Here is a 27259-nt window from a genome sequence, read left to right on the forward strand (position 1 = left end):
CCCAAAATTTGCTGGAAATAACACAGGGTTGCCTCGCACGTCGTCCATCACGGCGCAAAGGGGAGAGGAGAGGCGAGAGCAAAGAGAAAAGGCGGCACAGAGCGATCTTAATCCCCCGAGGACGGCTTCTAATCAAGATGAAATGCATTTACAGATCTATTTAATAAGGCTTGCCAGAAGTCAAACTTGGCATGTAGATGCGGGGGGGGGGGGGATTAAATTTCATCCGCAACCAACACTGTAAGCGATCGCCTGCAGACCGAGAGGAGAGCTGCCAGTTTTCCTCTCACTTACCCTCTCTCTTTCTCTCTCTTCTTCACTCATTCTCTTTTGCTCTCTCTATCTTCCTCTCTCCTGCTATGCTTATGGGGAGGGACAGACAGCAACAGTGCAGTGTGCAAAAGACAGTGGCGCGGGAGGGTGGGGGTGGGGGGGGCAGAGGAGAAAGAGAGAGAAAAAGACCATCACAAGGGGGAGGGAGGGAGGGAGGGAAACAGAGAGGTGAGGACAGGAAAAGAGACCAAGAGAGAGAGAGAGAGAGAGAGAGAGAGAGAGAGGGAGAACAGAGCCGGAGCTAAAGGAGAACAGGACAGAAGAGTGTGTGTGTGTGTGAGTGTGAGTGAGTGAGTGAGTGAGTGAGTGAGTGAGTGAGTGTGTGTGTGTGTGTGTCTGTGTGTGCGAGTGTGAGTGTGAGTGAGTGTGAGAGAGTGAGAGAGAGAGCGAGAGAGTGCGAGGAGAGCGAGAGAGAGAGAGAGGAGAGGTTGGGCCCCCGGACGCCCGGCTCAAGGTCGCGGTGAGGACAGCGCTGGCTCTTCCTCCCCTGTGGGCAGCCGGAGCGAAGCGGAGCGGACACGCGGGCAGGGCGGCGGGCATCGGAACTCGTGCTGCAGTCACCTTTGTGCTGCTCAACCGCCAGGCGACCGTGGCACACGTCAGGTGGCATCGGCGGGATGCAACACCCATATCCACATGATCTCTTTACGGGCACTGCAGGGACACAGCTGCTTGTGTGTGTGTGTGTGTGTGTGTGTGTGTGTGTGTGTGTGTGTGTGTGTGTGTGTGTGTGTGTGTGTGTGTGTGTCTCAAGGGTTGCGAATACTATACATGCATAACAGGCAGGCTACACTAGGCACGTACCTGAAGTGTTTTGTACACGGAGCATATGCTACCACAATTAGCTTCCACTATAATCAATGGAACTGGCTACATTCGACAAACACTACCAGTCTTCTGAAACAATTTTTATGCTCAGCAGAACCCTTTAATTGCACACACGGTGTTGGCTGGCTTTTATGTATGCACGTCGCTGTGTTCCGTTGTGTGTGTTTGCATTTGAGTAACATTACCGGTCAGCAGATTTTTGTCATACATTTGGCCCCCAGTTGACAGGAGGGGACCAATCATGAGGAGGACTCAACACGTCAACATGACCAACGAAAGCCCACCTGAGCACTGTACTACTGTGCTGTGCGTCACCCATCACATGGGCAACCCAACACAGTCACACAAGCCCGCACTCGGATTACACACGTTCCACATGTCAGGGGGAAAAAAACCAAAACGCACTGGCACTTCAAAGGCCTGTTTACCGCATATGTTTCAGTACACGTGTGTGTGTGGGTGCGTGTTCGTGTGTGTGTGATTGTGAGAGCAAGCGAGGAAATGTGCGCAAAGACACCGGGTGGCAGCGCGGCAGCAGCAGCACTAGCAGCAGAGAGAGCACATGTGTGTGTGGTCATATGGGGAATGAAGGAGAGAGGAGGAGGAGGAGGAGGAGGAGAGACTCGGGAGGCTAAGTGGGCCACCGTACAAACACCACCTCGGCCAATTAAAGCTCTCTCAGCTGCGCCACCTTTGTGCCTTCTCCCTTACAGGCGAGAGAGGGAGAAGGAGAGAGAGAGGGAGAGGGAGGGAGAAGGAGAGAGAGGGGAGAAGGAGAGAGAGGGAGAAGGACAGGAGAAGAAGAAGGGGGGGGGGGTGGCCAGAATTTTTTTTTTTTTTAAATAAAATGATGTGAAAAACACACAAAAAAACACCCGTTAAATGCATGACATTGTGTCAAAAAAAAGCATTTTACACTCTTTTGCTGTCCTCCAACACTCCTAACCATCCCTCCTCATCTCTCTCTCTGTACCCCCCGATCTCCTCTGCCCCTCCCCTTCACCCTCCCCATCTTGTTACCGCTCTCTTCAGTGACGATTTGCCTAAGGACCCCGATTTCCTAGCAAACAGCCTGCCACCAAACATTTGGCTGGGGTTCAGGGGCGTCTTTGTGAAAAAATGGCCCTGCTGTTTCCTGCTCTCTCCCTCTCTTTCTCTTTCTCTCTCTCTCTCTCTCTCCCTCCCTCTGCTCGTCTGCTCATCTTCTTGCAGCCCGGCTGCTGCAACTGTGGAGCCGCGCCATTGGCCGTGCCAAGCCCCAATCATCCCACTCTGGGCCAATCAGGGCAGAGGACAGGGAGGCAGACGGTCTACGGTGCAGGGGCTTGTGCCAAAAAGCATCCATGTCCCTCTTTAGCTCTTGTGCTCTCACACACACACACACACACACACAGAATGGGAGAGCGCAAACACACACACAGGCAAATCAACATACAGCCGCACACACATGCAAGCATGCTCCTGAACACACACACACACACACACACGCACGCACACATACATACACACGCGCGCGCGCACACACAGACTGGAAGAGCACACACACACACACACACGCACACACACACACACACACGCACACGCGCACACACACACACACACACACACACACACACACACACACACACACACACACACACACACACACACACACACACACACACACACACACACACACACACAACCACAAACAAGGCACACCAACATACACCCACACACACATATAAAAGCATGCATCTAATACACATACACACCCACGCATTCACACAGACTCCCTATAAACTAACGTCCCTATACACACAATGCAACAAAAAAGAACAGTTTGCCAAACATCCTCCCCGGTCATACAATGGCTTCCCAGACTGGCTGCAGGCTTACACAGACATGAACACACAGAAGCCTGGGCCATTGCCAGGGGCCAGTAAAGCCTGGCCAGCTTGGTTTATTATGCTTGAGAATGCGAGGATTTTCCTTTTCTTTTTAAATGAAGAGGGGCAAATAGAAGGATGCATTGTGGGATGCCGAGCCGGTGGCCAGCTGCCAAAAAGGCGTCGCTGTCATTTTAACACGGCCGTGACGCTTTCTCTCCCTCTTTCTCTCCCTCTCTCTCTCCCTCTCTCTCGCTCTCTCTCTCTCTCTCCCTCTCTCTCTCTCCCTCCCTCTCTCTCCCACTCTCCCTAGCTTGGGAAAGATGGGAACGTGGGAAAGCGCCGTCCCGGATTCGGGCGCGGACGCGAGTTGCTTACTGATGCAGAGCCCCGGCGTCTAACCCCGCTACCCGCCACTCAGACAGCAAGCCTGGCAAACTTGTACCTCCCCCCAAAAACACACACACACACACACACACACACACACACACACACACACACACAAACAAAACCTTGCTGCTGCCAAACACGACTCGCATAAAATTTCCCACTCGATGGGAAAGCAACAGGGACTTCATCGAGCACAGAAAAGCGTGTGACCCCGAAACCTTCTCTTTGGGCCTTGGGAGACTGGCTGTCGCTCACTTCTTCACACGAGGCCACTTCCAGAGGCTTCCAGAGGCTCACAAGCGCCACAGACGGACTCACCTGACACTGTGGGCCTGACCACAGCTGTAGCCCAAGCACCAGTAATGCTATAAAGTGTGAAGCTAAAGACCCTTGTTGGGGGCTGCCCTCTGTGGCTTACCTCGCGGATAAACGAAAGAAGAGAAAAAGAGGATGAAGAGAAATACAAAAGAGAAGAGGATGTGAGGTAGAGTGAGGGTGAGTGTTACGGGGGGCCCGGAAACGTATATGTAGTACGAGTGGGTGAGGAGGACAAAAGGTCCACTTTGGAGACTTTGGTCACCCTCCCTCCCTCACACCGATCACCAGGACCATCCTCTTCAGCTCCTTTTCCATTTGACCCAATAAAAACTCCTGAGTGGTAATCCACTTACACATCTCCAACTCACCTGTTGCGCTTTGTGAAGGGCTGCGCACACACACACACACACACACACACACACACACACACACACACACACACACACACACACACACACACGCGGCCAAATCCTCAAGTTGCATTGCCAATCAAAACTTGAAGGTTTGCATCTGCTGTCTGAAGTCCTGGCAGGGGTTCAGCAAATAACGGAGGTGAACACAAAAATCTCAATAAACCTTGGAATGTGTGGCTGCCATAACCCAACCCCCCCCCCCCCCCCCCCCCCCACACACACACACACACACACACACACAAAATCCATTCCCATGGCGTGAAAATGAGAGAAGGACGTATTTCTGGGAGTGATTCCTACTTCAAAGTGCTGGGGAAATTATTTTTCAGACGCCGGAGTGACATGAGCAACGCTATTATGCAACAAAGAGTCTGAAGGAGTATCCAGGAATGTGTGGTAAGGGCTGGTGGGGGGGCATTATGTAAGAGCGAGAGAGAAAGAGACAGATAGATAGATAGACAGAGAGAGAAAGAGAGAGAGGGAGAAAGAAGAAAAAAGAACCAGTGGCTGAGTTGTTGACAGGGAATTAACTAGCTTGCTTGGGGACGGAAGCGGTGGGTGGGGTGGGAACTGGGGGGTGGGAGAACACTGGGGGGTGGGAGAACACTGGGCACTGGGGGGTGGGAGAGCACTGGGGGGGGGGAGAGCACTGGGGGGGTGGGAGAGCACTGGGGGGTGGGAGAACACTGGGCACTGGGGGGTGGGAGAGCACTGGGCACTGGGGGGGGGGAGAGCACTGGGGGGGGAGAGAGCACTGGGGGGTGGGAGAACACTGGGAGGGGGGAGAGCACTGGGGGGGAGGGAGAGCACTGGGGGGTGGGAGCGCACTGGGGGGTGGGAGAGCACTGGGGGGTGGGAGAGAGCACTGGGCACTGGGGGGTGGGAGAGCACTGGGGGGTGGGAGAGCACTGGGGGGTGGGAGAGAGCACTGGGCACTGGGGGGTGGGAGAACACTGGGGGGGGGGGGAGAGCACTGGGGGGTGGGAGAACACTGGGGGGTGGGAGAGCACTGGGGGGTGGGAGAGAGCACTGGGCACTGGGGGGTGGGAGAACACTGGGGGGGGGGGAGGGCACTGGGGGGTGGGGAGAACACTGGGGGGTGGGAGAACACTGGGCACTGGGGGGGTGGGAGAACACTGGGGGGGTGGGAGAACACTGGGAGGGGGGGAGAGCACTGGGGGGGGAGGGAGAGCACTGGGGGGGTGGGAGCGCACTGGCATGTCTTCACAACCAACGCCCACCCCATCCCCCCCCAAACCCCTGCGGCGAGGCACGGAAGGGTACAGCCTGACGTCACAAACACAAGCACATGCCCCAGACCCCCCCCCCTCTCTTTCTCTCTCTCTCTCCCTCTCCCTCCGTCCCTCCGCCTCCCTTAGCACATGACTCACTCACATGATGTCAGTGTGAACCTAATGAGGCCGTGTGTGACTTAGATGTGGCACTGCACATGGCAGAGTGTCTCCTGTCAGTCAATCCATATTTACATGTAACTAGTCCTACATTAACTACATTATCTATTTCATCTATGAAAATATGATGTCAAGCCGGGGGCAGCTGAATTCCCCATAGTGTACCTGCTAACCTTTGTGTCGATCATTGGACACTTGAGCTGTGGAGGATTCCCAAGCGAGCTTTCCTTACATGTGGTGAATTCAGAGTGTCATTTTACAGAAAATGATGTGCTGAAATGAACAAGATTTATGAAATTTGTAACCAAAACACAGCGTGAAACAATAAACGTACATTATTTAGTTGTTTAGCAAGTTTTTGAGGGCTTGGTGGTCACATTATGCAAAGCTAATGAAGAACATCTGCGAGAGAAACCACTTTACCCCGACAATTATATAATAACTGTATTTATTTATGCGTTGCACATTTGGGACTGCACTTTTTTTATTCCATTTCATATTTTCCAGACTATTAAACAGGGAGATGCCAGCGAGCTTGGGAGTGTGCTAATGTGTGTGTGTTTAAACGGCTCTTGCTTAACGAGCTGGTAATTGACCACACCCCTCATTGGTGATCAAAGACAGGTGGGCTTTTGAGGCCATGAAGCCAGAAAACATCACAGAGTTTGTTATATTAGACTTCATAATCAGTTCAATATACGCACACACGTCTCTCACCACTCTACTGTAATAGAGAAGGTGCTGTGTGTGTGTGTGTGTGTGTGTGTGTGTGTGTGTGTGTGTGTGTGTGTGTGTGTGTGTGTGTGTGTGGTGGTGTTTTTTATTGTTCAGTAACAATTACTTCACAGGTTTACATCACATTATTAAAGATCAGTTTTGAGAGGGAAAAAAGTGAGATAATTGTGTAACTGACAGTTAACTTCTGAGACTAAATGAAGACCGAGTGACAGACAAGAAAATTAGGATGAATAGAGGGAAAGAAAACAATACAGGATGAAAATAAAGTAAGACAGCAGAGAAAAGACAGACAGGTAGAAGCGAGGAACAGATAAGATAAAGAAAAAAAAATAAATATATCAGTATCGGCATCAGTTATCGTCCCAACTGTTATTTTATTGGTATCAATCGGTATCGGTATCACAAAAAATATAAATCAGTATCAATATTGGCCCAAAATTTCACAATCGGTGAATCCCTAGAAGAAAGACGAACGTTTTTGAGAGAGGGACGGCATATAGCACTCATGGCGATGTAGAAGAAGGACGGACAGACAGACAGACAGACAGAGAAACAAAAAAGAAAGGCAAACGTTTGAGAGAAGGAGGAAATACAGCACTCACTGCAATGTAGAAGACGCGGGCCTTCTCCACCAGGCCCCAGTTGGCGTCCAGGTCCAGGTGCTTCTCTTTGCTGTAGCAGTTCGCCGCGGCCAGATTAGCAACCAGGGACCTGCCGAGACAGACTCCATTCATCATCCCCGCGCTCATCATCCATCTTCATTTCTTCCCCACCACTCTACCTCTACCACCCCACAAAAACACCTTCAAAAACATTTATCAGCCCTTCCTTTGTTATTTAATAGCCATGTTGAGTCAGGCCCAAGGATATTTCGGAGCCAGGAATCAGTGGACGCTATATTTTACTTTACTCGCGACATGGGGGGAAAAAGAAGTTGGATGCTTGAGCAATGGCGAGCCGTGAAATGGCCCACGATGTGGTTTCCTGAAGAGACATCTGCAGAGTTTATGTGGAAAAATGTGCTCCAATAGAGACAAATAGATAGATACAGTACACACACACACACACACACACACACACACAGACATCTCTGCATTATCAAGGTTAGTGCCCTTGTGAGCAGTCCAATGCTGACAAGATAGCTAGAACATTTAGTTGTATTTCCACGCTTCTACAAAAGGCTTGTCTGTCCGTGTCCTCATTGTCCAGGGCCAAATCATTTCCCTCAGGGGTCATGAACCTCTGTCTCCTCTGAAGGAACAGATGAGAAGCCTGTCTGGGCTTTCCTGGCTCAGGAAGAGCTCACCTGGGGCAAAATGCAGGCTGGCTGGGATGAAGGGGAAGGCTCAGGTCTGGATAATGTTGAGTTGTGTTTTGAACAGTGCCATGAGGTTAAAGTGCAACTCCGGAGTAAAATCAACCTAGGGTCTATTTATGGTAGTTAACAAATCAGCGGTATCGTCAAATCAGCAGGTGCGTTTGATCTTGCAGCACTGCGCAGATCTTGCTGAATCTTTCAATACACATGCCTTACTTTTAGCCAGATCTGTTCAGCGCGGATTCAATTGAACGAGGCTGCTGAATTTACAACACCTGGGGCCGTATTCACAAAGAATTTTAAGGCTAAAAGTAGCTCCTAAGTGGCGAATTTAGTAGCAACTCTTAAAAATAATGGGCGTGTCACTCCTAACTTTAGGACTCCTAATTTTTTTCACTAAAAGTAATTCACGAAGCATTTTAGACCTAAAAGTAGCACCTAAGTCTGGGACAGCTTAAAAGAAGTCGAGAGGACTCCTAACTCACTAATACCTATACACAAACAGCTTTTTGTGGCATTTCATGTTGCGATGTTTTGAAATGGGTATGCGGCAACAGGAGCTTCCAATCGCGAGGGAAGATTTTGCATTGTAGGCATAAAAGGGATGCTATAACGCCACCAACAACAACCAAAACTGCTCATTGTCAACATGTAAATTAAATGTAACGTTTCATTGTGAATTAAATTAAAATGTTCTCCTCTTTGCAAACGTAGGCATATGGTGACAGATTAATTTAATAATGTTGCAAAGATAACCTAGCCTACTGCATTAATCCGTAGGCCTATGTTTCATTAGGCTACTAGGCTATTTGTTTTGCCTTACTCTTTATTAATTTAGGCTAGCCCTTTTTATTCATTTATTCATCATCTTCCGTCCTTCGCACTACTTGTGTAGCGTACGCATTCTCAGACCTGTCACCTGTCACTCATCATCGTAAGGGAGGTGTTTGGAATCATTCCCGCGTTACAATCATCAGCCAATCAAGGTGGTCACTTCAGTCAAGCTTGTGCATGAGTAATGACGTCATCCATAGCAACGAAGACTCACTCTTAGTTTATGAGTTGTCATTTTTCCTTACTAAGAGTAGGTCTGAAAGGCTTTGTGAATAACTTTTAAAGGAAAACTCCTAGCTAAAATCTTTTAGTGCGATTTAGGAGTACTCCTAGTGGTAAGATAAAAGGCTTTGTGAATACGGCCCCAGACCAGGAAGCCATGGAATTTTCTTCCTAAGAAACAGGTCTTGTTATAACCTCTCTGTACACTTTCAAAGTTTACAATACTTAGGTTTGTCTGTAGAAACACTCACCACACTACCACAGAAGTGTAATTATATTTTAAGCATTGTTAGTGGTCTAAAATAGCGACGTGGCACCTTGCCCAGTTAGCATCACTATAAGCTCATTCAGTGATGCAAATAAACGGTCTTGCTCAAAACGCCACCAATTAACGTAATTTTGCTCTCAGTCAAAAGTTTGAAGTTGTTAACTACCGTAAATAGACCCTAGGTTGTTTTTACTCGAGAGTTACACTTTAAGATGCAAATAAACTGTGTGTGTGTGTGTTTGTGTGTGTGTGTGCTATTTGTCAAGAACAGTGACAATCCCGCCACACCCTACTCCATCTATTTAATCCCATCCATCCATCCATCCACCCATCTCCAAAGATGTGAGAATCTCAAATTACTAAGAACACATTAAAATATCATACATATATCTTCCTATATTTACTAAAAAATTTCATATGTCTATTACAAAACATTCCTCTTAGCGCAAACAATCAGCCCATTTGATAGAACTAGCATCAATTAAGCGTGCTAGCTCTGGGAGGCTAACCACATTCATACACAAAAGCCAGGTGTTCAGAGAGGCCCTCGTGACAGCGAAACACGCGGCGTTTTCAAGGAATATACCAGCAGAGTACTAAAACTTCCATTCTCTGTCTTAATTACACATGACAGAAACAACTGTGGATGAGTTGAGGATGAATAATGAACATGGAAAATAGGCCAGGAACAGAAAAAAAAAAAAAAACACACAACAGAAAAAGAGAATATAAACCCGGGAGCTATCCAAAAGAATGCCATGGTATTAATTAGCGCTCAATGCCTTTAAAGTCTTAGAAGTAATAACTGTGGAGGGATCCTTTGAGCGGGGGCCTGAGGGCTGGGCTGGGCTGTGTGTGTGTGTGTGTGTGTGTGTGTGTGTGTGTGTGTGTGTGCGCGCGCGCGCATGTGTATTTGGGGGGGGGGGGGGGGGGCATAGCTGACTGAACAGCTGAAAGGAATACAAGCCAATTCCTCGTGCCCAGGCTGAGGGCTGGTGACCTTTCCACATGTCAGAGCCGACATCAAACAGGTCCTCAGAGACAGAGACAGAGGGAGGAAGACAGGGAGAGAGAATGGAGGAGAGAGGCTGAGATTGAGGAAGAGAGAGAGAGAGAGAGAGAGAGAGAGAGAGAGAGAGGCCAAGACAGTGGGATAGATGGAAAGAGGAAAGAGATTGGAGAAAGAGACAGGGAGAGAAAGAGACAGGGAGAGAGAGAGGGAGAGAGAAAGAGACAGGGAGAGAGAGAGGGAGAGAGAGAAAGAGACAGAGAGAGAAAGAGACAGTGAGAGAGAGAGGGAGAGAGAGAGAGAGAGAGAGAGAGAGAGAGAGAGAAAGAGACAGTGAGAGAGAGAGGGAGAGAGAGAGAGAGAGAGAGAAAGAGAAAGAAAATGAGACAAGGACCGAGAACCTGACAAGTCGGTATGGCGACCAATGACTGACATGCTCAGTAGCTGCTGATGAAGGTCAAGTGTATGAAAGGGGTCACATTTTCTTTCACTCAGAGTGTGTCTGTGTGCACACGTATGTGTGTGTGTGTGGAAGAGGTGTATTGATCTGCAAATGGCCGCTCAACATGATGGGAGGCATGAACGGCACATTTAGAGATGAGAGCCAACCTCTGCAATGACAGGGGGCTGTCAGGAGACACGGACGGACCCTCAGGGCTGTGTGTGTGTGTGTGTGTGTGTGTGTGTAGGAGTGTGTATGAGTGTGTGTGTGTGTGTACATGTATGTGCTTGTCTAAGACTGACCCCCAAAGGCTTAGCCCTCTCTAACACCAAGGCTATGAAGTGAAAGAGCAAACTCATTTAGAGCAAACACACACACCTGGTCACCGTGACCTGCCCTAGCCCCTCCTCTCTTCTCTCCTGACTCTGACTGACGGGTCTCGCCATGTAACGACTTGCTCTCTCAAAGAGCTCGCCACTTCAGTTTTACCAGTTCCCCTCCTTCAAAAGCCCAGACACAATCCGCAGTCTGCACATTCTCTCTGAAAAAGCACTTTCAAATTCCTGGCCGCGTGCACTCACATCTTGCTACAGCGGAGGCTGAGCAATGTTCCCGAGTATTAAAACCCAACCAAAACACAACAGCACAGCCGCCACAAGAGCAGCAGTAGCAGTGGTAGCATTAGAGGCTTAGATACATAAACACCTCTCATCTTCTTCTGCCTTATTAAATCTAGTGTGCCCTAATCAACATGATTAGAGCAAAGACTGGCCCACATCCATTTATCCACCCCCCCTCCCTCTTTCTCTCTCTCCCTCTCTCTCTCACATCCATTTACCCCCCCCCCCTCTCTCTCTCTCTCCTCCCTCACATTCTCTCTCTCTCTCTCCCTCCTATTCCCTCTCTCTCTCCTATTCCCTCTCTCCCTCTCTCTCTCCCTCACATCCATTTATCCCCCCCTCCCTCTCTCTCTCCCCTCCCTCACATTCCCCCTCTATCTCCCTCTCTCTTCCTCCTATTCCCTCTCTCTCCTCCCTCTCTCCCTCTCTTGCTCATGTCTGCGTGTGTAAACACAGTGCGGTGCAGGAGGGTAAACACAGTGAGTTGTTGTGCACGCGCTAATGATGGCTGTGAGGTTCGCTCACAGGACTGAAGATGCTGGCTCAGGTGTCTGGAGGCGGACCAACTATAAAAAAATTGGCACACAAACTTTTAAACTGCACACTCCACCCCCCCTAACACACACACACACACACCACCAGCTTCCCCTGTCGACACCCCCTAGCTCAACCATGCCCCTGTCCTTGCATGTCCTACCCTGTTTTTGGCTCAGTTGAGGCCTTAGAGAGAGAGAGAGAGAGAGAGAGAGAGAGTTGAGAAAAGGAGGTAGAGGGTGAGGTCGGGGGGTTTTGTACTAAAATGAAATGCAGGCATGCAAAAAAAGTAACAGAGGAAGGAGAATGAGAAATGAGGCAGGTGAACTGGGCAAAGATTCAGAGTCTATTCACAGGTCAGTACAAAACTTAGAAATCTAAAATCACATTAGAAAGGGCATAAATTGGTAAAGGGGTCTGACAAATCCCATAACCATAACCAAAACCATAGATATTACATACCTTGTGCTGCCACCATGGCGCACAAATCGTATTGTAACCTCAACATGACCGATTACCATTGTTATAGAGGAGTGTAGTAGCCTGGAAAATCCAGACCCTGATAATCTAGAAAGATTAAGGGTCTGGCGAAGAACAATGTAATGGCCCAACTCGAGGGGCGGCAACAAGCATGCATTTAAAAAATCTCACTGCACGCAATTGGATAACACTAGGCCATGTTTACTCTGAATGATTTCGGACTTCGACGCAATCGGATAACACTACGACCAATGTGTACTGGCCTCCAACGTTGCAGCGCTGTCTTCATCAGTTTAGCTGGTTCCCCGGAATGTTGGGGTAAAAGTAACGTGCATCATCGCTCTTTGCCAGAGTGTGTCGCAGAGACAATTCCATTGTGCTCTCGCGAGAACTCTGGATTTCCAGGGTAGGAGTGTAGAGGAGTGGGGTGGTATGTGTGCTGTGCATGCAAAAGCAAAACATGGTAAAAAAAAAAAAGAAATGGCTGCAATCACACAGTATAAATGCTCATAATCCCCAAGGAAGTGGTGAACTGTTTTTTTTTTTTTTAAGTTGGAGGTTTTAAAAAGATGAAACCCAAAGACCTCTGTAAAGGCTAACAAAACGTATTATTTGACAAAGATCAAGCAAAAATGCAAATTAAGTAGCCCCCCACAGGGTTGTGATTACGACAGCTGTGAATTAATATTGTCGGCAAATTAGAAAATAACATTTAGCCTGTTCAGCAGATTTTTTTTTCCATTTTACAGACTGAACAGGCAGTGTCTGAAGAGCATGAACCCTTTTCACAACTGTGAGGCTCGTTCAAAACAAAGGCTACCACATAAACAAAAACTGACTAAGAGAATGAGTGGGAGTGCTGGTTTCTACTAGTGTCGTCATCCTAATGCACTTGTTGCACTAATGACTTCTCTAATTGCTAAACAAATAGTCATGTTAGACGTTGGCATAATAATGCAACATGCTCTCATCTCAGGAAGACAATTCTGGTGCTAACTAAGTACTATGGAGAAGTAATTATAAATGCCTGTCTTAGACACCTGTGTTGTCCATGCTATCTGTGTTAATGCTGGTATAAGGAGACAATAAGTATATGTGAGAACATGTATAATTCTTTATTCATGAATAATTAGCAATCTATTGTTTTCCCAAGTTCTTGCCTCATCCACCTGGTCTCGTAAATGTCAGATGTTAGAAAACAGTTCAAATATCTACAAGATGAACATATGCTGTATAATTGGCCATAGCAAGCTCTGGTACTGTGACATGTGTTGCATCATGCCTATTCAAATAAAGTGTTGGATAAAAGAAAATGACTGTCAACCCACTTGAGTGAGGACCAGAGACGCCTCAGCAATCCACAAGGTCACAGCATAACAACATCTTCTAAAAGCTTGTATGAGTGGCTATGGTGTTTGCAGTATGTGTGTGTGTGTGTGTGTGTGTGTGTGTGTGTGTGTGTGTGTGTGTGTGTGTGTGTGTGTGTGTGTGTTTGTTTGTTTGTACTGTATGTATGTGGTCGAGCATAAGTTTTTATGTGTATAAGTGAGTGTGTGTGTGGTTCGTGTGTGTGTGTGTGTCTGTGTGTGTGTGTGTCTGTGTGTGTGTGTGTCTGTGTGTGTGTGTGTGTGTGTGTCTAAGTGAATCTGTCCTCGGGAAATCAGTGGTCCTCTGAAATAGCACCCCTGGGCTGTGTCACAAATAGGCTCACTTGTCCTCTCAGTAGGGTTCCACTGTGGACGCGGCCGCGTTCCATCTGCTGATAAACGAGTGAGAGCCTCTGAAGGGACAAACGAGGCTTTAAGGACCACAAGTGCTATTCGCTGCTGTACTGAAGCTGTCAAACCACCCCCATTTCTCTCCCCCTCTAATGAGCGGCCAATTAAAACTCATACATCTGTTCAAATGAATAGGTAGATAGCAAAGATTCTAGAACAGAGCTCTAGAATCTTTGGTAGGTGGTGTATGGGAGGACAGGATGGCAAGCAGGTCGGAAACGGTAAAATCCTTAGAAGCGTTTCACAAAAAAATATGGCAAATGCATCAGAAGGCTACATCAACAATCCTGCACATGTTTGAGTGTGCATCTGTGTGTCTCTCTCTCAGTGTGTGTGTGTGTGTGTGTGTGTCTCTCTCTCAGTGTGTGTGTGTGTGTGTGGCACGCATGGGGATGTGTGTGAGTGACATGCCCTGACCCGTGCCATGTTATTGTGCCTGCTGTGCTTTGACATGTGTGAGTACGTAGTGTGACCGCGTGTGTGTGTTTGTGAGCACGTAGCACTGTGTGTGTGTGTGTGTGTGTGTGTGTGTGTGTGCGCGCACGAGTATGTGTGTGTTCGTCTGACTGACACAGGTCCTAACCCACATAAGACCCTGAGCATACAGGACTTTGTGTATATGACTGTGTCTATGTGTATGTGTGTACGTGTGTGTGGGGCCAGACCAGTTCCTCCTGTGCGTGTGTGTGCTTGCCCATAGAAACGTGTGTTCTTTCATGCAAGATGTTTATCAAAAGATGTTTGTGTTCCTTCACGTCTATATTTGTGTGTGGTACATAAATTTGCAGTTCTATGCATCCACAATAGCATGTCTCTATGTAAGTGGAGGTAAGTGGCTGACCAGATGGGTGACCTGTTGACCTTGTAGTAATCCTTGCAATGTGCATCCTTGCGTATTGTGTGTGTGTATGTATTGGTCCATTCGTCTGTGTGTGTGTGTGTGTGTGTGTGTGTGTGTGTATTCTGACTAGTATTGAAATAAGATGCTCTTTTTATTTGTATATGGATGTTTGATTTACCCCTTAGCTACTAAAATATCAGCCACAGTATTGTGACAATTTGTCGGAAGTGTGGGCTGCAGACTAAGCAGTCTTGTGTTTGGATGTTTGGGCATGTGTGTGAACTTGTTTTACGTGGGTTAACAAAACAAAAAACAAAACAAAACAAAACAATATAATAAATTATACTATCATTTTTCTGGTGTAGGGTTAAAAGGGGTGTCGGTCATGGCACCTCCCAGAAATGCGTTTGTACAGGTTGGGATGTCTATGCTCGAGTAGACTGCTTCAGCAAAGTAATGCTTGTAGACTTTTACTTCATTTGTTTACGGTCCTACCCTTTGACATTGTAGCCTGCCGAAATCTGAACTGCTCCCTCACAGTGAATGAAAAAGACGGTTGTATCTCTTCAAAAATATGCTTCTCTGTCTTGCTAATCACTTACAATTAAGCTCAGTCAGCTGAGTTTCCCGTCGAGCACTCCTATTTGCATAAAGAGCGCTAATAGGCTGCAGGTACAATAAGCAAGGTTTGGAAATTGCAGAAAATGACAAATACTGCATTATAGCGCTTTATGTCATATCATTCATATTGAAGTGTGTGTGTGTGTGTGTGTGTGTGTGTGTGTGTGTGTGTGTGTGTGGGGGGGGGGGGGGGGGGGGTTGGGGGCGGCATACCAATTGGTTCCAGGAATGTAACGTGTACTGTGGCATCCTCACTGTGTAGAGTGCAACACGTTTCCACTAATGTCTGGATTTGGAGCGTGTGTGTGCTTGTGTACAGTATGTGTATGTGTATGTGTATGTGTATGTGTGTGTAAAGACGTTTCCATTTTCAACGCCAAATATAGGCCAATCCACAAACAACTAACAGGCATTAGGACGAACGTAAAGAGGCCGCTTGTAGACGCAAGCCAGCAATATTTCTGCTGATTTATTCGCGTGAAGTTACGTGCACATTGACAAACATGAGTGCAATATTCTCAAAAAACAATAAGCCGAGTGGACTGCCATTACATCAGTGACAAACATTACTGCAGGCTTCAACGTAGCGGTGTCTGTGTTTACGATTAGAAATGTCAAACAAATTTCGCCTACGTAGAACACGATTGCACAGTTTGCGTAGCCTACCGCTTTGTTCTTCTCCATAGTTTGATATACAAAAAATCCAAAGTACTTCCACATCGAACTCCTCAAGTTATTAGGGCCTATCACTCGTCTCTCTCATGTCGCACAGGACAGGTTGATCGCCTTGTCCTCCATTTTTTGGCAAAACACGAGCAGTGATTGAAACGGCTGTTTCCGGTGCGTAAAATTGGTGGGAATTTTCTTTTTAGCTTTCGCAATGCTTAGCCTACTGCACTTCGGAATTCTTTTATATTCTTATATCCTTGTTTGTGAATTTTGTTACATCTATCCTTTTTATTTGTTTAATTCGTTTAAAATTAATAGTGTACATACTTATTTGGTTAAAATCGATTCCCTATTTTAGTTTTCGAAACTTGTGTTGTTTGGTCCAATCGATTGTGCAATGGATTTTCGAACGTAAAGTGACAGCCCTAATGTGTGCGTGTGTATGTGTGTGTATGTGTGTGTATGTGTGTGTATGTGTGTGTGTGTATGTGTATGTGTGTGTGTGTGTGTGTGTGTGTGTGTGTGTGTGTGTGAATGTGTATGTGCCCGTGCACACACACTGACTCCTGACCTGTTCTCTCCTGTGATGCAGGCAGCACATGTGCCGGTGGGCTCCTGGCTCTGCTCGTAGTACTGCGCGTCCACGTGGGCCTCCGCGGCCTTCTGCTTGAGGATCTCACCGAAGCGGTCCGTGCCGATGCAGCCAAAGAACGTGGCCACTTTGTGGGGCTCCTGGATCATCCACTGCGCAGAGAGAGAGGGGGGGGGGGGGGGGTTCCATCAGCTACAATAATACAAGAAATGCCTGATCAACTTCAGAGATTATTAGAGAGAGAGAGAGAGAGAGAGAGAGAGAGAGTGATAGACAGATCCACTGACTGTAGTCTCAAGTCCATGTTTTAGACACTTCAGTTTTTATTTCAGTTTTCCAGCAGGATAGCATTGTACCTCAGCACAGTAAAGTCAGTACATCTCTTTTATGGCACAGACCACTGACCTGTCAATTGCTCACCTAGACATACAATTGAACATTGAACGAAGCCCTAGTGTATGAATGAAATCTCCCTCTCCGTTCGTCACATACTAATATATTACAAATCATCTGTATGGATTTTTGGTTCCGTCTTGAATTGTTTATGGACTAATACCATCCAAATGAATCAAGCAACCGACCAACAAACCAAATACTAGACCCAACCCACACAGCAACATCGGGATATCAACATCAGCAACCCTTGTACAATCACAAAAACACCCATACAAAAGAAAATACATAACACGCATCGTACTGTATGTCCAACAGCCAAAGGTGAAACGCATATCTTCTATCGACTTAATGTGTGCACAATCGATGTTTAGAGTAACATCATGAGATGAGTCGATCTTCGCTATCCTAAGAGCTATTGAGACGCTTAAGCACCGCAAGCTACCTCCTGAACTGAGATGTTAATGGGTCAGTGTAACCACACAACACTAAAACACACAATGATGCGGCTACTTAAGCCTGCCATCTCAAGGGCAAGCAGGACACATTCAGGCAGTTCCACCGCTAATTATAGCACTCACCGGACTAGAACTGACACCTGACTGTATAAAAACAGCACTCACTGATGCACTCGTTCTTATTGTACTCTACCTTTAAATTGTTCTAGGAATCGCTGGGAGAGTTGTTGTCTACCATGTTGTAAGTTGCTTTGGTTAAAAATGTGTCAGCCAAATGTAATGTAATGTAATAGCAGACCCAAGGCCACAGACTCGAAGGCTGCAGAGCACAGAAAACTACTTCAAAATAAAAGCCTCGTTGGCGTGTACTTCTACGTTTCAATAGGATAATGGGATCTGCTGAATGAGAGACGGGGAGAGTGATAAGAGATTTTTTTTTGGATCCCAAGGGAAATTTATGAAGTAAACAAGACTTCACATAAACAAACCCAAGCTTAGTTGATACCTTCTGCTTTCTCAATAACTCGGAACATTATGCACCTCGAAAAAAAACAACAAAAAAAACCACACGAAATACGAAACGAGCCAAACATGTTTCTTTTTGTCGTGGGAAGTGAAAAAAAAAGGCACAGCTAAGCTAAGTACCAATAACAAGGTGTTTTCATGAGCTCCAGCTCTAAGTGAATATCCACATTGGCTGGGGCCTGAAGGGATTTCACGCCTTCACAGCTACACTAATGCATTTTCCTGTCTAGAAACCGACCAGAGGAGAGCACCTGCTCTGGAGACCAATCGGGGCCCTCCAGCTCCCGCTCTTTTTCAGCCATCTCCGGCTACCCTCTTCGCCTTCATTACAGCCATCTTCACCGATTCTCTCTCTCTCTCTCTCTCTCTCTCTCTAGTTCTCCACATGTTGTCCCGATTCTTAGGCTATACACTTTCTCTCGCTCTCTCACTGTGTTCCAACCTCTTGTTTTCATTCTAGCTTTTTTGGTGTGTGGTGAGCGTTCTGGCACATAATGGCTGCCGTGCATCACCCAGGTGGGTGCTACACATTGGTGGTGGTTACTAGTGAGGTCCCCCCCATCCATGTGATGCGCTTTGAGTATCGAGAAAAAGCGCTATATAAATGTAATGTGTTGTTGTGTTGTTGTTGTTCCAACCTCTTGTTTTCATTCTAGCTTTTCGTTCACCAATTCTCTGGCGACACACTGTTTTCCTCTCGTCCTCTTTCTCATCTCATTCCCTCTTGCTATCCTCACCGATTCTTCACTCTGTTCCTGCATGCAGGTAAGACTCAGAGGACGAGAGGAGAGACAACTCCCTGGCTGACCATCCCAGCGTTGGCTCACTAAGATTTATGGAGGCTGCCGCTGCCGCTGCTGCTGTTGTTGTTAATGTGGCTGCTAAGTTTGCTGCGTTCACCATTGGACTGTGCTTGGCTTGCTGCTGACAGAATCCCCTTGTGAATGAGGTGATGCTGTTTATGTGTGTGTGTGATGTGTATGGAGTGGGGTGTGCCTGCATCTTTGTGTGTGTGTGTGTGTGTGTGTGTGTGTGTGTGTGTGTATAGAGACATAAGTAAGAGAGTGTGTACATGTGTATTTGCGCGAGCAAGGTGAGTGAGTGTGTGAGTGTGTGTGTGTGTGTGTGTGTGTGTGTGTATGTGTGTAAGGTTTGCAAAGGGGGGTGGGTGACCTGCATACGTGTGAAATGAATCACAGTGTGACCAAACCACATCTCAGTGGGAAGAGAAGAGCGCTTTTTCTATCATCTGAGCTTCAGCACAGTCCTGATGGCTAGAACAGGAGTGCTCACTCACACACACACACACACACACACACACACACACACACACACACACACACACACACACACACACACACACACCTCTGACTGCTGAGGTGATTTGTGCTGGCGTGCCAGGATGGCAGAGGTTTGGATAATGGGATGAGAAAAGCAAGGGATTCCAGGGAGTAGAAAGTATTAAATATGTTCTGGTGTGAGTGTGTCCACGTGTGTGTGTGAGAGAGAGAGAGATAGAGAGAGAGTGTGTAAGAGAGAGGGAGGGAGAGAGAGAGAGAAAGAAAGAAAGAAAGAAAGTGAGAGAGAGAGAAAGTGAGGGAGAAAAGAGATGAGTGGGGATGGCAGGTATGACAGCAGCTGCCATATCCAGCCTGGCCCATGCCATGATTCTCCCTCTACCCATGCTTATTAGCTGCTCATGCTCAGACAAACACAAACACAGAGCAGCACACACACACACACTGCATTGGGACACAAGCATGCATGTTCTTTTGATATGATATAACGCACACACAAACATACAATAAATATATATTATATTGATATAATTATCAACATACCAACAAAATCACATTCTGTACACATATAACTCTCTCTCACACACACACACAGTGCACAGATATCCCACAGTAAGGCAATGAGCAGGGAATTCGCACACACACACGCGTGCAGCCCCCTCCTGTCCTGTGCTGGAGGCCCCCTCACACTTATCAAGGTCATGGGCTCGGGTACACGTCAAGTCCAATCTGATTTTCCCCCAGCCGTGATGAGCTCACAATCCAAGGTTAGTAGCTGCAAGCACTAAATAATGGCACAGCGTCCCCTTCCATTCTGAACATGCACTCACACTCACACTCACGCACGCACGCACGCACACACAAACACACACACACACACGCGGTTTCCATCCATTCCATGAATGTACACAAACACACACCGGGTCTCCATCCATTCCATGAATGCACACACACACACACACAGTCTGCTGTATTCCCAAAGCGCTCAGGTGGGAGTACATTCTGCCTCAAAGGAAAGAATCCCCTGACAACAGTGTGGTGACTCACATTCTGTGTAAGTCTGTGTGCCTCGGTGTGTGTGCCTCGGTGTGTGTGTGTGTGTGTGTGTGTGTGTGTGTGTGTGTGTGTGTATATGGGCCCAGCAGTGTTGCTGCTCATTGCAAGTGTAACCTCCGATTTCACAGGGTCATCAACTCTCAGCACACACCAAGCTTGCATATTCAAGATGCACACAGGCAGTAAGCGCACACACACATACACACACACACACACACACACACAAACAGGGGACAGACGGAGGACACAAGGACACACACACAAAAAACATATACACAGTGTGTGTGTGTGTGTGTGTGTGTTTTTATAAATGATCCATCATTACAAGAACATTTCCCTCTTCACACTCCCCCCCTCCCTCCCCCTCCTGCTGCCACTGCGTGGGAGTCGTGACTCTCGTCAATTCATTTCATTTCTCGCCCGCCCGCCTGCCCGCTCGCTCGCTCGCACAACCTCCATCTCCCTGGGCGCTCAGATTTGCATGGGAGATAATACCTCCATTAGGACAAAAGCCCTCTGCGCAAGGTCACGGCGAGGTCACGACGCACCCCGGCGCAGGGGAGACTCATGCTTAGTCACATCCCAATTATCATACAGTGGCGGCGGCAGAAATTGGCAACTGTACATCAAGGCGCTTCATTACCGAGGGGCCAAGGCGCTGAAATTAACAGGCAGATGAGAGAGGGAGGGAGAGAGAGAGAGAGAGAGAGAAAGAGATGAGGCCCCAGGCTGCCCACGTCTGTTGGGGTGTGTGTTTTGCGTGTGTGTGTGCATAAAGGGCCTGCAGGGTTAGTGTGTGTGCATGTGAGAATGTGTGTGTGTGTGTGTGTGTGTGTAAAGGGCCTGCAGGGTTAGTGTGTGAGTGTGTTTGTGTGCGGGTGTGTGTGTGTAGGGCCTGCAGGGTTAGTGTGTGAGTGTGTGTGTGCATGTGAGAGTGTTTTTGTGTGTGTGTGTGTGTGTAGGTTGGGGTACAGCTGGGGGAAAAGGAAGACAGGAACACACAAAACAAACTTCCCTTTACACAGCCCTTCATAAGGTGCCAGAAATCCATCAATAACTGTGACTCACAGCCATGTTTACTTAATGAGAGACGCACTGGCATAAAAACACGATTAGACACTACAAGTTACATATGCATTACACATGCATATTATTCCTGTATAATTGTGTATAATACATATCTTATATGGACCCTTTCAAGAGAGTTCCATTATCAGCATCATAGTTGGCCCCACAAGACTTCCTTTTTAACATTCCATATGTTATCTTGATGCAGAGGAAGTAGATTGGGGCCCAAATAGAACGTTCAAGCATTGTTTTTGTTTACCTTGTTGAAAGGGTCTATACGTTTTTTTTTAGAACTGTGTGGAGGAAGGAATAGCGAGACAAAATATACTGTTCCAGAAACTGTGTGCGTGTGTGTGTAGAGGGCCTGCAGGGTTACCACTGAGAGGGGCAATGTTTTAATGGGAACTGCATGAGGGAAGGACTAGTGTGTCTTATTCCTTTATTATGTATAAATATCTTATTTTGGTTTATTTGACGTAGACATTGCACATTAATAAGAATAAAATGTAAATGTACCAGAATTAGTCAAAATGGGTATTTTGCATGTATTCCATGGACCAATGTTAAAAGGTCAGAGGCACCAGACATTTATACACAGTACTTGTTCATTTGGCAGACGCTTTTATCAAAAGTGACTTACATTACATTACATTACATTACAAGGGCCAGTCTCCCCAGAGCAACTCGGGGTTAAGTGTCTTGCTCAGGGCCACAAAGATGGCAGCTGGGACTGCATGCTAGACTATAATCAATGCAGACAAAAAGGGGCAGAAATCAATGGGAGGGGTGGGGGGGGGGGGGGGGGGGGGGCAATGGATGAAATAGGCCATTAACGATCACAGTTCGGTGTGTGTACCTTGGTTTTGCACTCCCGGCTCAGTTCATTTTCAGTACAGTAAGCCTGTGCTCTGACAAAATTACTGCGTGTCAAATTTTTGATGTTAATTAACTAAACTGACACACTGTATGGCCCACCACTTAATATGTTGCTGTGGGAACTCAAATATGAAACATGGTCCAAAAGCACAACAAAAAAAAAGCCTACTGATGATTACTGGTAACCCATTTACTCCTAAAATGCCTGCTAAAAACGCCTATAGAATCCTATGGCATTCTAGACTAAATAACCTTATTTCCTGAGGGTTTTCTGAAAACATACTAAAAATTGTCAACGTCTACCAAAATGTAATATCTAAGCCTCTGTAGCACCTAGAAACATGAAATAAAAAGCATGCTGCACTACGCAGCATCCAGCGGGAGATTCAATGTTGCGCTATGCAGCATCAGGCGGGAGATAGAATGTTGCGTCCAGGGATGCATCCTAATTTAGGCCTACGTAAGGTCCGTCTGGCTACACTGAGCTACTTGAGCTTGATTGGCTATACTTTTTCCTCAATATAATGTCAGCGGTGTGAATGTATTTCACCACTCTAACAAAATCTGTGGATATGCGTTCATTTGGGAATCTGTGCATCTCAAAATCCTCTTGTGAATGATCCGCCATTTAACCTTACCAGAGCGGAGCTCAGCCCTATCTAGAGTCGTCTTGTGCTGACGTGTTTGCACTTTACCGCGCTGGTCGGGGAAACAAATAAACTCGTTAGTGGGACGAGTACATAAGTAGGCCTAGTTCTAAGTTGTGTTTTAGTATTATATTTGCATTACTTTAGCTTGGGTTTTGTATTATTACCTAGAAATATGCTAACCATTCCTGCTTCAGTTCCAGACAGGTCATCATAATAAGTTATTAAAACCTTCGGGGCTAACCCCTTTCATTTCTGCTGCAGCAGGTTGTGCGCAACAAGAGTAGACGGACATAAGATACAGTCTGAGGAGTTGCAGCTTTATTCAGTTACCCGCAGTTGAAACTAAACCCTTCTAACTAAGTTTCCCTCACAAACTCTGATTTGGTCGCTATACTGTAGGTTATTCCCAGCTGAGCCGTTTATGAGTGTTTAGTCCTAAATGAAAACGATTCATACTCTCTAGCCACTCACTCGCAATTCACTGACGTCAGGTTCACTTAAAGGAGCCACACATACTGTAGGGCTAGGCTACCGTTATGTTGACTGCTGTACTATTGAGGACTATTATGAGTTCTGTCCATCATTTGGTGGTAGGTAAAATTAATGCAATAAAATTATGCTTATTAAATGCTTTCCCCAAATCACTTTTCACATTTTTTTTTCAAGAGTAATATTATCGGTTATCGTATCGGTATCGGCCACAATAAACCAATAAATATCAGTTATCGTTATCGGCCCTAAAATTCCATATCGGTGCATCTCTAGTTGCGTCATGCAGCATCCAGCGCGAATGGGTTAAAGACTGCATTTGGTACCTTCGGTACACATCTGTATTGAATCTAACATCCTGTACCTAAACGGTTCGGAACATATACATACACCTTTACACTCCTAGCAATTACAAACCTATACATAATGAGTGTGTCCCCTATGTGTGTATGATATATCCTATGTAAGCTACACACACACATGCATATATTGAGGGTGTATGAAGCATGCAATGAAATGGGAAGCCAACGACAGTGGACTGAAGACCAGCACTAGCAGTAGCTTAGCTAAAGGCCACCTTTTCCACTCCAGAGGAGAGCAGTGAGTACTGCTGGCTTGACATGTTTGAATGTTGCTCACTGACAGAAGCAAGTGTGCTGTGCATGTAAACACACACACACACACTCACACGCACGCACGCACACACGCACACACACACACAATATTCACCAGAGGGCCTTCAAATAACTGTTAATTAGGACATCTTGCTTATACGAGGAGTTTGGCGAAAGACTGCAGTCACGTGGAAACTCTCCTGGAGTGGGATTCAGGAGTGTAAACATAATGCTAGTACATTCACAAACAGTCTCTGATTCAAGTACACACACACTCCCACATACTCCTACACACACACAGACAGACATGCTCAGACTCAGAATTGAGCATTCACAGACAGACACACACACCTACACACACAGCCCTGGATGTTACTTGTTTCCTGTACTGCATATGGATATGATCCAACAGCCTGCTGTCTGAGTATATGTGTCTCTCTGTGTAAGTGTGTGTGTGTGTGTGTATTTGTGTACATGTGTGTACATATGTCTCCATAAATGTATGTATACATACATGTATGTAACTGTACCTGTGTGTGTGCGTACGCGTGTCCGTTTGTGTGTGTTTGTGTGTGTGTGTGTGTGTGTGTGTGCGCATGTACAGTAAGAGCCTTGTTTTGGTTGAGGTCTGCCATGTTCAGGGTCACTGCACAAGGCCCTGCTCAGTGGAGGAGCACTAACAAACACTTCTGCTCTATTAATGATGCAATGCCCTGGCAACGCAGGTGCCCCCTGAGCCCTCCATCTCTCGCTCACACACACATTCCTCAGCACAGCCTGTGTGTGTGTGTGTGTGTGTGTGTGTGTGTGTGTGCATGTGTGAACAGCTAGTGTGTGTGTGTGTGTGTGTGTGTGTGTGTGTGTGTGTGTGTGTGTGGTGTGTATGCGTGTGTGTGTGGTGTGTATGCGTGTGTGTGTGGTGTGTATGCATTTGTGTGTGCCTGTGTATGCATGTGTGTGTGCCTGTGTATGCGTGACTACTAGTGTGTGTGTGTGTGTGTGTGTGTGAGACTGAGCGTGTGTATGTGAGTAAAGATAAGAAAGGCCTGAGGGTGCATTGAGACACTACTGACTGTACATACACACACACACAAAATTATAGACTACTCTGTTCTTGCACGTAGATGTTTCGTGCGAGCAATCCGTCGCCACACTCCTCCCATCCCTCTGTGAAGAGGCAACAAGATGTCAGCACACAAGATCTCAAGTTCAGTTGACACAAGTCCTACTTTTTAGGCGTGTGTGTGTGTGTGTGTGTGTGTGTGTGTTTATCCCGGGGACTTCCAAGAGAAGAAGGCGCGGAGCTAAATCTCAACACTCAGAGAGGCCTTGTCATAACATCAACACGACTGCTGTAGAAAAAAAAAAAAAAAAAGCTGCATAAATACCCAACGACCGACAGGAACACAACTGTGAGAGCAAAGCTGTGGGTCTTAGCCGAACTGCACTCCGTTGAAGGCACACACTGTTCTCTGCCTGGTGAGATTTCAAAAATAAGACGCACAATGATGGCCAGTAACGTTCAGGAGAAGAAGTTTAAAAAAAAAAAAAAAAAAACGAACATGTCCTCAACCTGTCGTCAAAAACTCTGAGAATACTGCATAGAAACTTTAGGGCACAGTTTATGTTATGCAACAGATTTTGTAACTTTTTGAGGTATTTAGCTTACAGAAAAAATGTTTTCTAGTTCAAATTGAAATTCAGAAATGGCATTTGAAGGAGGACATACTTGTGTTTCTCACTAGTTGCCCAGACTGTGGACTATGTAGTCTGGACTGACCACCTTACAAAAATGACTTGGAAAACAAAAGTTTCACATCATGATTGCAATTGCCAAACTATATTTCCAAATATTTTATTTTTTATCATTATCCTCTGGGCAGATTCTGGTACTTACATGTAGCTAGTTTGGTCTACTACCTAAAAGACATCCAAAAGCCAAACATTCCCAGTGCTTACAACATTTCTCTCAAACCTTCCCGTTGAACACTTAATAATATGGGCTCTCTTGTGTCCGTTAAGAACCTTGCGCGTGTCGAAATTTCCCTAAATCAGCTCCAGTGAACCCTCCTGGAGGAAGGCAAACTAAATGAAGCTGAAGTCGGGTTGTCTCTCTCTCTCTCTCTACACTCCTCCGCCACCTCAGAGGAACTCGTCCTGCTGGCTCGCTGACGAGCACATTAATTACGGTGTTATCAGAGCCCCCCGAAGCTCCCCCCTGCATCGCACTATTAATAGAGAAGGGAACAGGAAAGAGAGAGAGAGGGAGAGAAGGAGAGAAGGAGTGAGATATTAGAGAGAGAGAGAAAGGAGTGGGATGACAGAGCAGGGGAGGGAGAGGGAGAGAGAGAGAGGGAGAGGAGTGAGATATTAAGAGAGAGAGAGAGAGAGAGAGAGAGAGAGAGAGAGAGAGAGAGAGAGAGAGAGAGAGAGAGAGAAAGGAGAGGAGTGAAATATGAGAGAGAGAGAGGAGGAGGGAGGGAAGAGAGGACAGGTCACCGGACAGAGAACGGGCAGCCACAGCAGCCTCTTCCTGCCAGGTTCAGAAACCAGTGAAATTACTAAAGCAGCAGGGTGGACACAGGGGACAGGGGATAAGGTCACCGTGTGATGGTACCAGGAGGGGTGTGAGTGTGTGTGTGTGTGTGTGTGTGTGTGTGTGTGTAGAGAGAGGGATAATTTAGTTGAGTATCATGAAATTTTGAAATCCTTCATATACTTTTACAATCCATTGAAGTACACATGAACACTTCACGTTCTTTTCAGAGAAAATGCAACAAGCATTCTCAACCCCCGAAATGTGCTCTTACCCTGGTGTGCTGAATACATGTTTTCCTTAATCATTTGATAGTGTGTGGCCGATAGCTTGTTGATTGTGCACACAGAATTAGTTAATCGTCTCCTAGGGTGACAAATTGATCACTCTCATAGTGTATTACATGACGCAGGCATGATCTTAGTCCAATAGAACTCCCATTATACCGTCTCAGATTTTGCTCAAAGTTTGTCTACATATTGTTTAGGTCACAAAACTAACACTTGTAAAGTATTTTTGATCATTTCATTAGATCAAGGTTTTTTAAAAAGAAAAATCAGAGATGGTGCAGCTGCAACCTTAGCTGATTTGACAAGGAATGATCCCCCGTCGCGACCCCTGTAGGAGGCTTGACAGGTCATAGTGGGATATTAATTACAAGTCTCCCAGCAGCTGGCCAACAGGCCAAACCTCCACCGTCTCAGTCAATCACGCACTCTAAGAAAACTCCAGGTATGGAGATCCATGGGGACTCGAGTCATTTCATGC

At 46.6% G+C, this 27259-nt stretch overlaps 1 protein-coding gene across 1 annotated transcript in view; it reads right to left on the reverse strand.

Annotated features, from left to right (window-relative positions):
* adkb (adenosine kinase b) overlaps window positions 1–27259 on the reverse strand; it is a 134719-nt gene that overhangs the window by 50148 nt on the left and 57312 nt on the right. The window contains exons 5-6 of the mRNA XM_042083925.1: window positions 16508–16680; window positions 6903–7011 (exon numbers count right to left, since the gene is read on the reverse strand). Coding sequence (XP_041939859.1) covers window positions 6903–7011; window positions 16508–16680 — 282 coding nt within the window. The remainder of the gene's footprint in view (window positions 1–6902; window positions 7012–16507; window positions 16681–27259) is intronic.

Source organism: Alosa sapidissima, chromosome 24 (genome assembly GCF_018492685.1).
Source record: "Alosa sapidissima isolate fAloSap1 chromosome 24, fAloSap1.pri, whole genome shotgun sequence".
NCBI classification, from domain to species: domain Eukaryota; kingdom Metazoa; phylum Chordata; class Actinopteri; order Clupeiformes; family Clupeidae; genus Alosa; species Alosa sapidissima.